Genomic DNA, 16308 nt, shown 5'->3' with positions numbered 1-16308 from the left:
TCTGCCTGAACCATCTCTTCTTTCCCTAAGAAGCCTTTCTCTCCTCTCTCCACTTCGTTCCATCCTCTCCTGCCTCCCAGATGGGACCAGCTGGGATTCAGTATTCACGGGGTCACAGGCGCTTGGGGAGGGAGGGACTCCACCCAAGGGACCCCTCTAGAGGAGCATCCTCGGCAGAGAGGATGGCTGTCACTTTGCCCGCATCCATCCTCATGGACTCCTCTGTATCGACCAGACCAGTAGCCATCCCCTTCTCATTTTACAAATGTCAGCACTATAGCTCAAAAAGGGCCAACAAGGCCTCCAGAAACACTCCGTTTCCTGTTTCCAAGGGCAGTTTAAATTGCTAGAAACAGGACAAACCTCATTACAAACTTCATTTCTTCTCCGTGAAATCTCCCTTCCCGTCTACAAGGCTAGGGCAGGACATCTGGATCCCTCCAACAGCCCTGTCCCCACTGTTCAGGGCAGAGCCAGACTGCTCCCCTCCCGGCCTTGGACTTGGGATTAACTGGACACTAGGAATCCCAGACCCAGTCACTGATCCCAGCACCTGTCTCTGAACTGAGCAGACAAGAGGGGAGGACTTGCCCTTCCCCCAGGGCCTCAGCATCAGAGAGTGTTGTGGGAGTCCCAGCAGCTTTCTTTGCCAACAGAATCCCAGCTGGGCTTTTGAAGAAGCCCAACAGAGAGAGCAGGCCAGCGGGAAAGAAGAAAACACGTTCCAGGAGGTCCCGAATTCTCAGATGGTAGCAACGCGGCCCCAAAGATACAAGAGCACCCTTCTCCAAGTCCCTGGGCCCCGACTGGGGGAAGTGCGACCTAGAGGAGCCTCCATGGCCCACACCGCAGCCTCTCCACACAGAGATGGCGGCGGGGGGTGGGGGCGGACATCATACAGCCACATGTAAGTTTGTAGAAGTGGGGAGGGACTCCATACAATCCTGCAGGGCAGATTGCTATCATCCTGGAGCATCAGTGCAGGATCTGGGGTCCCCAGACCAGGCTTTCCCAGGCAGCGAGCCACAGGTGGGTGGGTGATACATGTGCCCAGATATTGACCCCTCAGCCCGCAGGGCAGCCAGGCAAGGGCCTGTGACCACCAGAGCTCCAAGCTCCTCTGCTCTTCCTAGATACCAAACAACACTGCCGTTGTCTGTGCGCCTCGATGGGGAAAAGGCTGCTCTAAGCTCACCTCCTCCTTCTTCAGAAAAGAAATGTAAGGTCCGGAGCAGGGAAGTGAACTGCCCAAGACCATCAGCTCATCTGTGGCAGAGAATAAGCTGGAATCAGGGTCCCGGCTCCCCATCCAGCCTTCTTTCAGCTGCGTGCTCCCCACCATGGCCCACTTGGTTTCTTGGTGGCTGGGCCAGGGCCTCCCCACCCAGCTATGTACCAGAGTTTCCCCAGATAGAGCCGCCTGTGCAGCAACTCGAGGGCTGCTCTGGGTGGAGCGGGGTCAGCAGGGGCAATGAGGGGGAGCCTTGCCCTCACTGTGGGGAGTGGTCCCCAGAGCCCAGGGTTCTACAGTCGTGTGGGGCCCAGTTCCATCTGAGCAGCAGGTAAAGGATGCTGATTCAGTGGGCTGCAGACCAGCAATCTCCTCATTTGTCTTGTCAACATCCTTGTCCCACAGAGTGTCAAGTCCATTACGGAAAGATTTTCTGCCGGGAAGATACTTAGTGTCAGTCCAGGAAGCAGCAGGGGCCTGAGCTCAGGTGCTGACCTTTGACCTTCAACCTTCAGGGGGCAAAAGCCAAAGCCATTTCTTCACTGGAGGTAAACCCAGTGGCTCCCGCCCAGGCAGTAGCACCTGAGCCCACAGTAGGGTGGGAAATGGGTATGTCGGGCCGCTGGGATTTCCCCATCACAGCGTCCACGCGCAAACCATCTCCTCAATCTGCTGGAGCCCCCTAGCACTGTCTCAAAAGGAGTAGCCCAAAACTAACCAGGAAATGTGAGAATCAGAATGTCTGTGCTAGGAGGGGCCTCAGTCAGTCCATCACCCAGTTCAGCCCTGTGGGGTGGGCAAGGCTTGTCACTGCGTCATCACAGCGCCACAGGCAGAGGCAGGATAGGAACCTCGGCCATCACCCCACTGCGGGGTACGATGACGAGAGCCCAGGGCAGGCCACTCAATGCACAGACCATCTTCGAAGTCACCATACCATCCACCACTAACCCTGCCCACCACCAGGGCCCAAGGGTACCTCCAGATGGTCACCCTTTGGCCAGTGCCTCCCTTCTCATGGGGCCCAGGATTTCTCCCACCAGTACATGTGTATCGTCCTATCTCAACCCCTTAGAGCATGCTTTCTCAATGGGAGAGGAGGGTATCACCCCCAAGGGAGCAAAAACGGGCTCCTGGGTAGGCAAAAAAAAGGTAGATATAACAATGGTTTGTGGCCCTCCAAACCTCAACCCTACCTGACAAAACTTTAATACTTGGCATTTACTATGGACTAAATTGTGTCCCCTCCCCAAACTCATATGCTGAAGCCCTAAATCCCCAATGTGACTGTATTTGAAGATAGGGCTTTTAGATAGGACCTGCTGGTAATTAAGGTTAAATGAGGTCATAATGGTGGAGCCATAATCCAGTAGGACTAGTGTCCTTATAAGAGGAGGAAGAGACCTTTCTCTCTCTCTCTCTCTCTCTCTCTCTCTCTCTCCACGTCCCTCTCTCTTCTCTCTCTTCTCTCTATCTCCCCACTCCAATCCCCCACTTCCTTCCCACCTACTCCCACCCATTCCCACCCCTACCCTGTGAGGACACAGTGAGAAGGCTGATGTCTGCAAACCAGGAAGAGAGCCCTCACCAGAAACCAAACCTGCCAGACCTTGATCTTGGACTCCAGAACCGTGAGATAATAGACTTCTGTCATTTAAGCCATCCAGTCTACGGTATTTTGTTATGGCAGCCCAAGCAGACTAAGACAGTATTTCTCTAGTTAGAGAGAATTAACTTTTCTCCTTAGATGGGCAACAATGAAGACAAAGAAAAAGTTTGAGAAACATTGTCCTAGAGAGTTCTTCATTTGAAAGGGCTTAGGGTCTCACTGCAGAATCTTTCGTTTCACAGTCTAGAGTAGCTGTGCCCCCAGGGGACATTTGGCAGTGTCTGGAGACACACTGGGCTGTCACATCTTGGGGGACTGCTACTAGTGTCCAGTAGGTAGAGGCCAGGGATGCTGCTAAACACCTCATTGTGCACAGGACGGCTCCTGCCACGGAGAGAATTACCCAGGTCAATGTCGATAATGTTGCTGTTGAAAAACCCTGGCTTAGAGCAAAAGAAACTTCGGAAGGTTTTACATATTGCCACAAAGTGCCTGGAAGCCTGAGGACTGGGGCCCGCGAGCAAGCCCACCCTGGCCCCCTTTAAACAGCACTGGTGACTCCAGGAAGCTCATCCCAGCCCCAAGAGTTCCCCAAACCGGAAGGTCCTCCCTAGTGTCCGAGCAGGGGCAGGCTGCCCTGGGTCACCTGGGTCACCCAAAGGCCAGAGGGAACAAGGCCAAGAAGAAAGAACCAAAAAACTCACTAGGCTCCTATACACAGACCACGGCAAGCAAAGCTAGAGCTCAAATGGGTCTTCTCACTCCCCAGGCAGGCCAAGGCAGGAGTGGCCAGAGAGCAGAGGCTCTCCTCAGCAGAGCCCCCAGGGGTGAGGGGAATTTCAGAGCAGAATGGACGATGATGATAGGAACGCCGACAACCACGGCTAATGGCTCCCACGCACTCGGCAGCATGCAGAGCCCTGGACAGCCATTGGTTCACTCTGACCTCATGACCATCCAACGAGGTAGGTACTCTCCCCTCTGCACCAGAGAGGAAACTGAGGCATAGAGAGGTCGAGTAACTTGCCCAGAGTAGAACAGCTGGAAAGGACCCAGCCAGGCAGGACAGGTGACGAAATGGGAGAGCAATACCACGTTTCAGATTCAAGATCTGCTGCACGGCAAGCTCACTCTAGGCAATTCCCTAAATGCTTTATGCCACACACAACCTCGTGGGTGGGTGGTACGGTTCCCTCTTTACAGATGAAGACCCCAGGCTCAGAGGCGTTCGGGGACCTGCTGGCAAGCCGACACCTGAGCCAAGCCCCGAGGCCCGATCCACCACCCACGGGGACCGGAGCAGGTCTGGCGAGGCCCGGGATGAGCCCACTCACCTGAGAAGATGGAGGCAAGCCTGAAGATGTCCGAGAGGCGGGCGGTCGCTGGCTCGTAGGGTGAGGCTTCATAAAACTCCTCACCTGGAAGAGAGAACCGTGTCAGGCCCAGGCTCACATCCTGTCCCAGGTGCTGCACAGGGCGGGTTAGGAATGAAATGTTGCACGTTTCACACGAGCAAGGTACTTCTCTCCAACCAGCGCAGGTCAGAACTGCCTAATACATCTCCCTCGTGACCTCTCTGCATGTCCCGGCCTCTTCTAAGGACTTCCGAATGCTTCTGGAAAGAAGGCACAGGGGACCTGGAACCCTGTGGAAGGCCAGGTACAAATCCCAGGATCTGAAGCCAAAGGACCCTCCACAGTCATTGAGTACAACTTCCTCATTTCACAGGGGAGGGCTCTGAGGTGGCCCAGAGAGGCGAAGCAACCTGCCTGAGATCACACAGCTACTCATGGCGGAGCTTGAGCTGGACTCCAGCCTCACACCAGCATTCTCTCCCATCACACCAGGCTGGCTCTGCCCAGACTTAAGGGGACAGGATTTCCCCTTTGCTTCCCACCATGCCACCAGAAGAATCTGACTGGCTGAAGGTCCGCTGGGTGGAGGCCTGACTGCGGCTCCTGTCTTGACTGACTCCCGACCCGTCTTCCCCTCCACCTGCTGCTTCTCAGCCCTCTCCTCCAGGCTGCGGGGTGCACCAGAGGCTCGGGGAACAGACAAGCAAGCGAGTGACAGGAGATAAATGACACGAGGCTGCCCTGGAGACCCACCACCACCTCAGCGGGACTCCAGCCCCCCCTGCCAATGCCTCGGCAGCAAAGGAAGTATCCTCTTGAGACATGACAGCGAGGAGAAATCAATGGATAATCACTCAGGCTGTGTGTGTGTGTGCTGAGCGGGCGGGGGAGACAGATGATGACCACAGCCTCACACACTGATTGCCCGTCCACGCGGGACCCAGCGCCACAGGCAAGTACCCCCGCCTAAAGAGCAGCACGTGGGGCAGCACCCCTGGGGGCCACCTGCAGGAAGGAGCCGGCCCCCAGAAGAGGAGCCTTGGAATCTGCTTGCAAGGGGCTCGTTCTGCCAGGCCCCCAAAGTCACCCACGGGCTAGCCCTCAAGGCTTAACCAGCCCTCCGCTGGTCCACGGACCAGGCATCTGCCTGCTATACCAGGCAGACCCCCCAGAGAAGGGTACAGACCCCCCAGAGGACGTGGATGAAGAGCACGCCCCCTGGAGAAGCAGCCCCGCCCTTCACTGTACCTCACAGGAGCACCTTGGGCCCTGCCACACCCAGCACACAGGGCACCTTACGCACAGGGTGTGCCCACTGGTACCGGCCAACGGACCTAATCCAAAGGTTACCCTTTCCTTCAGGCCTGTCTCCGATCCCACCTACCCCCGGGGCACGCAGCGTCCTGGCAGGCCTGCATGATCTCAGCATCCTCCACTCTACCCACCGGCACTGGAGAAACTCCCTGTGGTGGGGTTACCAGCCATGCTCTCGGCTGCGGCCAAACAGCACAAGCGTTTAGGAAGCATTTTGTAATAACGATGATGTTGTATCATGCTGCCTTCGTGCCAGCCCTATCAGAAGCGCTTCAGATGTACTAACTCATTTAATCCTCTTAATTTCTCTAGGGGGTAGGCACTATTATGCTCCCTATTTTACTGATAAGGAACCGGGGCACAGAGACACTGAGGTACTTGCTCGAGGTCACACAGCTGGTAAGTGGCAGAGCCTAGTTTCAAACCCAGGAAGTTGGCTCCAGAGTCCAAGTTCTTAACCATTATGAATACTGTCTCCAAAAATAAAAAGTGTATGGAAACCAAATTGCTCTTAAACAAGTACTACTGTTGCTTAACTTTTCACAGAGCAAACTTCTGTGGGCTGGACTGCTCCCCCAGAGCAGGGTCTGTCTGTCCCTAGAGCATCTGGCATAGCACGTGCCTGGGTATGGCTAGTACGATTAACTAGGAGGGGACAGGGGATGGATCTCTGGGGGAAGAGAGCCTCTTCCATGACCGCGTGGGAGGGGGCCGTCCTATTTAACTCAACTTCCATCTCCTGCTCCTGCAGCGGAATTCACCAGCAGGAAACACGAGACCTGCCTGGCAGCCAGACTGAAGCCAAATCCAGGATGTCAGATTCCAGGGCCACGACCTGGGAGATGACAAGTAGGAGAAGCCTCGGCGCTTCACGTTTGCAGGACCAGGATGACCCTGAACTTCAGCATCACCTTTGGAGAAGGCAAGAAGCCTGGTCCCCTGTGCAGCCAACAGTGACAGCCCCACCGTGTAAATACTGGTGGTTACGGGGGTGGTGATGGCAGAGGGGAAGACGGGCCCAAGGCCACAGCTCTCCCCCAGGGCAGCGGAAAGGGGTCCGGATAAGGAGTCAGGGGCCTGGTCCCACCAGCTGCTTGCTGTGTGCCCTGGGAAGCCCCCGACTCGCCTCCCTGCATCTCAGCTTCCCCGCCAGAATGATCCCGAGGCCCTTTGCGGTTGGGACTGTCTAGGAGCTTGGCAGAGGCCACAATCCTGCCACCGCCAGCTCTGCCCACACGCTGAGAGCCTCAGTCTGCACAGCGAGCTCAGCCTCAGGTAGAGGCAGTAGGTGGAGCTGAGTCTCAGGGGAATCGCAGCAGGAGAAGCCAGAATCTAAGTGCAAACCCACATGGGTCTCTCCTCTCCGTGATCCCCCCACCCCGGCCCAAGCCAAGTTATTAAGAGTCTTAAGGAATAGGGAGGGTGTGCCTGTGGCCTCCCCGGGAGACCACTCACCCCACACCAGGAATAGCCCCCTCTCAGGATGATCCTGTCCCTCAGAGGAACACCACCTGCTGTTAAAAAGCCTCTGGGTTCCTCCGGTCAGCCCTGGATGGAAACCACCTCTAGCCCCAAGACCCAGCGGGGGGGTCTGTGCAATCTGCAAGGGGTGGGGGCCAGGGCTCTGAGGAAGGAGAAGAGCAGGGGTTTGCCTTTCTAGAGTGGGACCAGGGGAAGGGTCCCCCAGCCAGTACACGCCAGCACAGGGACCACGGCTTCCCCAGTGCTTTCACCCTCTGAAGCACACAGCAGGTGCTTAACAGATGTTTGTTGAGTAAAGGAACCAACAAGCCATCTCAAGCCTTGGAACGGGGAGAGTTTACAGTCAGGCCCTCCTGGGTTGAAAGGGCCTTGAAGACACAGCAGGAGGCAGCATAAAATATACATTATGCTTCTTGTTATCATCGTCCCGGCTCCGAGCAAGGTCCCCGGAGCCCTGATGCGGTGATGCCCACGGAGCCAGTCCGATGGGAAGGTTCTCAGGCGGCCCGCCCAACTCTCTAGCCGGCAGCTCTTCCATCCCTTTCCTGTCCATCCTGCACCCACAGCAAGCCCACCCACCTTCTGCCCAATCCCCCTCGAGTTGAAACTGAAGGCTGTCGGAAAGAAAGCAAAAACCTAAACAACCCAGCTGGCTGAATCGGGGTCTTTAATGTTCTGGGCACGGAGTCAGCTGGTGTGCCGGGAGGGGACACGGCTCCTTGTCTCATGGAGAACAGACTGCCCGTCTCCGTGGCCGGCTCCCTCTCTTTGCTAACTTCTAGTTCTAGGACTCCAGCATTGCTAGCAACGGAAGAAGTGACCACCCAATTCATGAGGAATTACTTTGTTACTAATGGTGGTAATACTATTAATAATTCCATGCCCGCTTATTCCTATTTTCAGGGCACATTTGAACCCTCGGGGCCACTGCTCAGGAACCTCTCGATATCCAGGCCCCACCCCTGGGCCCAGTTTCCTCCTCCCCCTCCAACAGCTGGAGGCGGTGCTGCCCCTCAGATCCTAGGCTGACGCCTCCCCGCCCCCAAGGGCACAGATCCACAGAGCACCCCTCCCTCTTCTTCACCTCAGCCTCTCCATCACTACGATCCTACCTTAGAATTTAAACTGCTCGACTCTCTCGCATCTTTAAAAAAAAAGTCATCCTTTGTTCTTCTCCCATCTTCACACCAAAATTCAAGAAGTTGGCCACAGTCATCACTCCCCTCTCCCCGGCTCCCAGGCACCCCCTAAGCAGGCTTCTGCTCCCAGCAGCCCCCTAAGGCACTCACCCCAAGGGCATCAGGGACCTTTTCCGAAAACCCCTCTCCTGCTGGGCCTAAAGTCTTAGAGGCTGGTGACCCTCCTTCCTCTGAGAGTGAGCCCCTCCCGAGGTATCCTACTGTCCCTCTTACCTCATCCCCAGAGCCTCCTTAGTCATCCTTGCAGCCCATCTTTAAATGGCAGTGGTCCTGGGGGCTCTGTCCCTGACCTCCTCCCAATGTGACTGTACCCACTCCCTCGGCCCCAGTTACCACCTGCAGTCTGCTGGCGACTTCTAAATCCCTATGTCCAGTCGCTCTTCCTCACGTGACCCCCAGCCCTGCGTGCCCAGCTGTCTGTAGGGCGGGGCCGATGAGAGGCACACACCCCAGAACAAATTCACATCTCCCAGCCCTCCCCCCACTCAAGACCTTCACTGTGATCAGCCACATCACCCACCCAGCTGCCCAAGACCGAAAACTGGGGGCCCTCCTGACTCCTCTGACCCTTCACCAAGACCTGTTGATTCTACCTCCCGGACAGCTCTTAGATCCTTCTTTCCTGCCACTGTCCTCATTCAGCCGCCATCATTCCTGGCCTGTATCACAGCAGTGGCCTCCGAACAGTCTCTCCAATCTACTCTCTTCATTGGAACCACATGAACTTTGTCCTGAAGCACATATCCATCGTGTAAAACCTTCCAGGGGTGCTGCCCACCAGATCCGTACCCCTCCCATCTCTCCTCCCCCATCCCCACTTCCACCTGCCTCTACCACACTGAGTTACCTGAAGGTCTGTAAGCGAGTTCCACTAACCTGAGTTACCCGCAGGCCTTTGCCCAAGCTCTCCCTCCGCCTCCCATACTCTCCCCATACACCTTCACCAGGTAACTGCAGCTCATTCTTGAATCTCAGCTTGGAGGCTGCCTCTTCCAGGAAGGCGCTTTAGATTTTGTAAGAAGGGGTCTGATGCCCCTGCTCAGTGATGCCACAGCACCCAGTGCTTTCCACTCACATCACCAAATAACTTCTCTGCTTCCCCCCTACTAAGAGCTCCACGAAGGCAGAGGCCGCCTCAGCTGTTCTCAACTGTTGCCACAATGCCTAGCAGCTGGTAAACTCTCAATAAACAGTTGCTGAATTACTAAGTGAATGCCTGACCCCAGTGGCCAGCAAATCCTCCACACCCCAGTCTGGAGGGGGAGGAAATGGGGAAGGTGGCTGTCCGGGGAAAGGCTTACAGGTTCTGCCTTGGGCCTTGGAGGCGGGCTTGCCCAGGGCTGCGGGACCTGCTGCCTTCACGCCGCTCAGAGCTCTGTTGAAGGTGCCTAGGCCAGGCCCGGGGTCAGGAAGCCACCTGAAGGGCAGGCCTCCTGGGAGCAGGAAGGCAGGAGGGGGGCAGCAGAGAGCGGCAAGGGCTGGTTTGCTCTCGTGCAGACCTCACAGCTCCACCTTCACGCCACCTACCCCTTCTTGCTCCTCTGTCCCCACTTGTCCATCCACCTGGGTACCCTTGCCTCACCTTCTCTCGTCACCACTGCACACGGCCATCCAACCAGCCCCGGTTCACTTCCCCTCCCACCACCCCACCATCTCTCCTCCCCACCTCCTCCTTCGTCTGTCTCTCCAACAACAGCTGCCCTCCTAGGCTGGGCAGCTACCTGCTCTGGGTTCTAGGTTCCCTGGAAGGTGGAGAGAGAGAGAGAGCTGTGGCCACTCTGCCCGTTACCAGGCCCTCTCGCTGAACCTGGGCCCCAGGAGGCCCTCCCATCACCCCATCCCCAGCGTGCCTCCCATCGAGGCGGGCGGACTTACCCTCGGTCAGCCCCAGGTGGATGCTCCAGTAGATCTGCAAGCACTGCAGCTCCTTCTTCATGCCCCGCTTGCAGCGGCAGTCGTACAGCGGGCTCTCCTGCAGCACCTCCAGGGCCGCCTGGCACTCCTTGTTGGCCAGCATGGTGTTGCGGTCCCGGCCGGCCAGGCACTGGCGCAGCGTGCGGTAGCGGGAGCTGCAGTTGGATTCGGCCGCGCACAGCTCATTGGCCCGGACACAGTCCACTGGGGGGCGCCAGCCTTGAAGCTCGGGGCCCTGCGGGGAGGAAGGGCTGGCCAAAGAGCGGAGGGTCTCGTCTGGGTGGTGGGGAGGGAAGACAAGCACGAATGAGGGCCGCAGTCTCCGACCCCAGAGGCAGGCCTGGGGGCTTGGGCCCTTCTGGGAAAGTCACACCCATTCTACTCGGCACAGCAAGGCCGGCTCAAGGCTGCCTTCCCCAACAGACAGCAGGTCGGAGGAAGGGTTGCTAAAGGGTCCCAAGAGTCCACCAGCTCTCCTCAGACCCAAAGGAGAAAAGCTGCCCTCTGCCCTGGTCCTACCAGACTCTCTTCTGGTTCCACTCCGTGACCCTGGGCCCAGGAGCACAGAAAAGCCAGAGGCCCCAGCAAGACCACAGACAGTCTAAGATGCCAGGAAGCCAGAGAAGGATGCCACAGCCTCAGCAGAGAGCTGGCGGCTGCAGGGCCTCCTGGGGTGGGCCGAGGGGGCATCTCACTTTCAGAGCACCCAGACCTCCTCCCAGCAACCTCGGGTCCAGCCAGAGGTCCATCCACCACAGCCTCTTAGAGGCCGGAGTCAGCCCCTGCATTCTACCCTGGGGAAACTGAGGCCCAAAGAAGGGAGATGACAACTCAAGGTCACACGCAGGCCGAAAAGGCCCCTCTAACCCCCCAGTCTACCCATTCTGAGTCCCCAGACTTCCCGAGGAGACAGGAGGAGACAAGCATGACCCCATGGTCTGAGCCCAGAAGGAGACGCTCCTCCAGCGGGGCTCAGCCCTCCACACCTTCCTGTCCCACAGTGCAGCCAGAGACAGAAAACGTACCCTGCGGACAAGTTCCACCCCAGGCCCCGCCAAAGAAAATGCTGCAGACCCAGCAACTCCATCCCACCACACCTCCCACCCACACACACCTCCCTCTCTCCCTCTCTCCATCGGGCTGTCTCTCTCCCTTTCTCTCCCCTATTTCTTTTTCTCTTTCTTGCCTCTCCTCCCCACCCTCCCCTGAAACCCTCTCCCCTCTGTCTCCCCTTTTTTTCTTCTTTCCAGAAGCCAAATAACAAGTCAACTGCACCTGGCCTCGCACACAGCCCCTCGCCTCCCCAACGATGAACAAGCAGGAATCAGTCCACCCTCCTCATCCACGGCCTCGAGTGTCCAAACCTACGGTCCTCGGAAGGGAAGAGGTCAAGTAAGGAGATTCGGAGGGGAAGGGCAGGGAAAGAAAGGGCCGCTTGGTCCTTTCAAAAGCAAGCTCCCAGAACGGCTTCCTCTGGACACAGATCTCCTCCCGGTCTCCGGGTCCTCTCCAAGCCCCTCACTCAGATCCTGCCCCACAGAAAACCATACCATGGCCCAAAGCCAACACTGGCTTTTCCAAGACCCAAGGAGTGATCTGGGGGGGGGGGGGGGGGGGGTGTTCCTCCACTCCATCCTGCCCCAAAACATAAAAAGATCCTAGGGAGAAGTCCCCCACCCCCACCCCCTGTCCCGAATCCCACAGAATCCCCTCCATCTCTACCCAGAACCGCCACTTCTCATTCCTTTCCCCAAGGAGGCCCGGCTCAGGGGGCAGCTACCACAGGGAGACAGCGACACCTAGAGGCAGAGTGTTGCACCGCGAGCCTGTCACTCCCGACTGAGTGCCGAGGGGAAAGGAATCAAGGAATGGGCTCCTGGAGGGCCCCCCCACTAGGAGAGCAAGGGGTGGGCTTGGGTTGGAGAAGCCCTCAGGGTCCAGAGCAAAAGCCTTCCCTTCTTCTCCTGACCACACCTCTGCTTCAGGACAGGAGGAGCTGAAGGCTGTGGCCAGGCTGGGACAAGACCATTGAGGAAACCAGCATGGAATGTTGTCATGGACAGTGGGGCATCTGCCCAGGTGTGGGTGGAGAAGTGTCCTCCGCCCGAGCCCAGGAAGCAGCTTTACTGCCCGGCTTCAGCAAATTCCTGGGTCTCTGAGCAGGACTCGGCTGTATCTGAGCCACCCAGGAGCAGCTGTGTTGACCCAGCCTCACTGGTACCTGCTGCCCCACCTAGCCAGCCAGGTAGCCAGCCTGCTGGAGCCTCAAGACCGGCCCAGCCCTGGGCCTTCCACTGACTCCGCTCACCCCAGCATCCCAGCAGGCATCTCCCCTCCCCCGTTGGCGTCACCTGAGGCTGCACTGTCAGAGGTAAAATGAGAAAGGGGCATCCTGCCCAGGCTTAAAGGTCAGGACCTTAGCCTAGGGAACTGGGGCAATAAGGAGCCTTCCTCCCTGCCCTACAGGTGAGGTCTAGAGCCCCAAGGGGTGATCCTTATAGAAACCTGGGCTTCCCTCATCCTGCCAGCTCCCAGGCAGGGAAATGCTCTGTAGGAGGGCAAGTGCATCTTCCGACCAAACTCCCTGACTCTTCTAGTCGGAGTCATGACCCCCAGAACCAATCAAGCCCAGCCAGAGAAAGAAGTCATGGCAACTCGGTGCCTTTGGCCAAGAATTCTAGGAGAGTAAAGGTTGGAAGGTATCCTGGTGATGTTTCCAAATTCTAGATCAGGAGAAAACTCAGAGCCCTCAAGGAAAGCAAAGACATGTAGAAGAGCTTTTAAAGACACAGAAGGACTGAGAGGCCACACAGAACTACAGCCACCCTCGTGCATCAAATGCCCCACAAGAGCTAGAATGCCAGTGAGAGGTGGGCCCTCTGACCAGCCCCGATCCCCACCCCCAGCTCATTTTCTCCCTGAGCTTGTCAACACTGGAGGTCAGGCAGGCTGGGCCAGAAAGGCCTCTCCAGACGCAGACCTCACTAGAACCTTGGAGGGGCACACCAAAGGCCCCTGCTCCTGGGAACATGCTTCACTCTACCCACCCCCCCGCACTGAAAATGCCCACCACCTCTCAAGCTCCAGAAAAGCCTCTCCCCCAAGTGGAATTTCCAACGAACTCCCAACTATGGGTTCCTTGCCAGGAAAGGGCCCTGGTGCTGAAATGTCCTTAGCACCAACGTATCCCTTGTTCTCGACTGGCCTAACCCAGAGCCTTTCAATGCCCTGTGGTCACTCAGTTAACCCCACACCCCAGCTTCGGAAAGCGGCTTCTCATGGGAAGGGAACTGAAAGGCTGTGACCAAAGAGGATGCCGACAGCACCGTGCTCTTTTCCTGCTCTCAACTCCCCACACACTAGGGTCACAGACACCTGGGAGGACATCTCTGAACGGGCCCCCTACACATGTACAGGAGAACAGTCTCTCCTCAGGCTCCTCAGCTGGAACAAGCCTGCCTGCAGCCTGGGGGGCTGGGCCTGGAGGTGACTGACGGGCCGGCCCTGCTCTCCTCCACCCGGGGACGGAGACCTCAGAAGGCGCCCACATCTGGAAGACCTGCCGGCCCAGGGTGTGCACAGCTCAGGAGCAAGCAATCTGACTGCTTTTCCTGAAATACAATTTTCTTTTCTTCTTGGCCCTGCTCATTCTTGGCCCCAAAAAGCTGCGTTTTTTAACCAGCAGTAGGAGAAAAGGTCAGGTTTCGTAATAGCCCCTTCAGAGAGAGAGGATTGCCGGGAAAGGCCGCAGGAGCACAGTAGGTCAGGAGCACCGACCCAGCCTCCTCCCTCAGCCCCTCCCACCCCGAGAAAGCTGCCCGGAGAAAAGCCACCTCTGGCTCGGGAGGCTGGACAGTGAAGGCCACACCCTAGAGCTCAGCCTGGCCCCCTGGGGAACTCATGCCTGTGGGAGGGGGAAGAGGAGGGAACTGGCAAAGGGCCCAGGCCCCAACCAACATCGATGGGACTGGAAGCCCCCGTCCTAGTCAGGATACTTCTTAGACACCCCCCAGCAAGTGTTTCCGGGATCTGCACCTACCTCCCCAGGCCTTCCCCTCTCCCCTCCTCCAGGAGGGAAAGGGTGCCCTCGTGACCCATCTGGGCAACCTGGCTCACCGCTGGCTACACAGCAGCCCAGGGTGGCAGGAACAGTACCCACAATGAAGCAGATGTGTGCTCCTTCAGAGCGCGCGCACACACACACACACACACACACACACACACACACACACACACCGTTAGCCTGCTCCCTCTCTGGAGCACCTACTGGGGCAGCAGCCTTGCCTGGGACTCCTGGTTAGCACACAGCCTTGCAAACACCCACTTTTCTTCACCTCCACCCCCAAGAATGCTCCCTCTATACCCCTGTTTCCCAAGCAGCTGAGATTTTGTGTAGCATAAAAAGGGGATGAGGAGTTGGTAATTCGGGGTGCAAAAGACACTGCCGGGGTTCAGGGGCACCAGGCAGCCCCTGCTCGCTGCCCTTAGGGGAGTGGGCTTACAGAATGATCAGTGGTCTTTGTTCAGTCCAGGATTCTCCCCTCACCCCTCTCCTTCTTCACCCAAGGAAGCAAACTTTGGCCTCCCTCCCATCTCTTCCCACCAGCTACGGGGTCCCCTGCCCCAGAGGTGGCAAAGGGAACGCACTGAACAGCGGCTAGAAACACTCCACTCCCGCCCACCCACCTGGCTCGGGTCTGGGCGGGAGGGAGGGCAAACGGTGGGGAGAAACTTGAAAAGTGTTCCAGGGAGTGGAGCCGCTAGGAAGGGGTTCGGAGAGTGGGAAGCGGGGTGCATTTTCCAGAGGTTGATTGGCAGGTGGGGGATGGCTGCCAGGGCTGCCCCCACAGATGTCCAACCGGGAGCTCCTGGAGAAACCCATGTCCTCCACCACGATCGACTCAGGGAACCGCCGGGAAAGGTGGGACTGGCATGATTTTCCTTTCCACGATACTGAGCCTCTCCCCTCCCTTCTCTCTTCCAGATCAAGAGTTGGATTTTATTTTTTTTCCTTAAGTTGCCGCAATTTGAACCCATTATTTTGAGGGAAATGAGCGCTATCACTGCGTGTGAGTGAGCGAGTGTGTGTCTGCGTGCGTGTGCGCGGGGATGGTCTGGGTGTTATAAGTCTCCTTGCCAATCCCCCGCGTAACCAGCCAGCCGCGGCTCCCGTCCCTCCGCCCGCATCCTCGCCGCCGGCCCTGCTCGGTTCCCCTACGCCCGGGCCCGGCTCGCCCCGCCGCGCGCTCTCCCCGCCGGTCCGTCCCCCGCCAGCGCCCCGCTCGCCCCCCGCGTTCCCAGCTGCTCGCCAGCGCTCTAACGCACTGCCCGCGTAGCCCCCGAGGCTCCGGCGGACACGCTGCCCTCGCCACCCGCAGATACTCACCTAAAAAGAAGAAGAGGCAGAAGGCGTTTGCCAAGATCATGTTAAATAAATCCCACAGTTTTGTTTTGTTTTGTTTTTAGTCTTTCTCCCTTGGATTAAAAAATAACAACAACAATAATAATAATCAAGCAGTGATAATCAGCCCCAAATCCAATGCGGAGATCCCAGCTAGTCCACCCGATGAAGATCCTGAGCCCTGCGATTCTCGCCTCTGGCTGGAGGGGGTAGTGGAACGGAGGGCGGTGGGCGGCCTCTCGACGCCCCCCTTGCCCACTAAAATCAAATATACACGTATTCGGATGTATGTCTGCTTTCCAAGCCGACAGCCGGTCCTCAAGTCTGCCCTCCCCTCAGCTCATCCGGGAAGGCGCGAGTCCCCACGGGTCCGATTCCCCTGCGCTTCCCGGGAGGGGACTGGGGAGGTGGGGGAGAAGCGATCTGAGAGCGAAGGGCTGGAAGGAAGCGGCGAGGGTAGGGGTCAGAATAAAGCGCAAATAAGAAAGAAATCCACCGACGGGTGTAAGCGCCTAGGAACAAACCAGCGGGAGCTTCGAGGACCAGAGACCGGAGTCGCTTCTTTCTCACAAGACGACGGAAAGATTTAAAAAAATCTTCTCCCGCTAACCCTTGCTCGTGTCACTTTTTTCTAATATAATTCCAGTGACCGTGTGTCTCTGCGTGTGTCTCTGCGTGCGTGTGTCTTTCTCTCTCCTCCCCCTCTCCCCAGCTCTCGCTCTTTGCTCCCGCTCTCTCCGGCTCTCCCTCGCTCTCCTCTCCCTCCCCCTTCTCCCTCTCCCTGCTCCTCCCTCCGCCCGCCC

General features: G+C 57.5%; 1 protein-coding gene across 1 annotated transcript in view; it reads right to left on the bottom strand.

The window, feature by feature from the left end:
• Window positions 1–15546, bottom strand: part of GFRA2 (GDNF family receptor alpha 2) — a 93418-nt gene extending 77872 nt beyond the window's left edge. The window contains exons 1-3 of the mRNA XM_065878724.1: window positions 15491–15546; window positions 10066–10380; window positions 4175–4258 (exon numbers count right to left, since the gene is read on the bottom strand). Of these exons, the coding sequence (XP_065734796.1) occupies window positions 4175–4258; window positions 10066–10380; window positions 15491–15530 (439 nt within the window). The 5' untranslated portion in view covers window positions 15531–15546. The remainder of the gene's footprint in view (window positions 1–4174; window positions 4259–10065; window positions 10381–15490) is intronic.
• Window positions 15547–16308: the final 762 nt, after the last annotated feature.

The sequence above is a fragment of the Phocoena phocoena genome, chromosome 6, assembly GCF_963924675.1.
Source record: "Phocoena phocoena chromosome 6, mPhoPho1.1, whole genome shotgun sequence".
Classification (NCBI taxonomy): Eukaryota; Metazoa; Chordata; class Mammalia; order Artiodactyla; family Phocoenidae; genus Phocoena; species Phocoena phocoena.
This window is presented reverse-complemented; position numbering and strand designations above follow the sequence as displayed.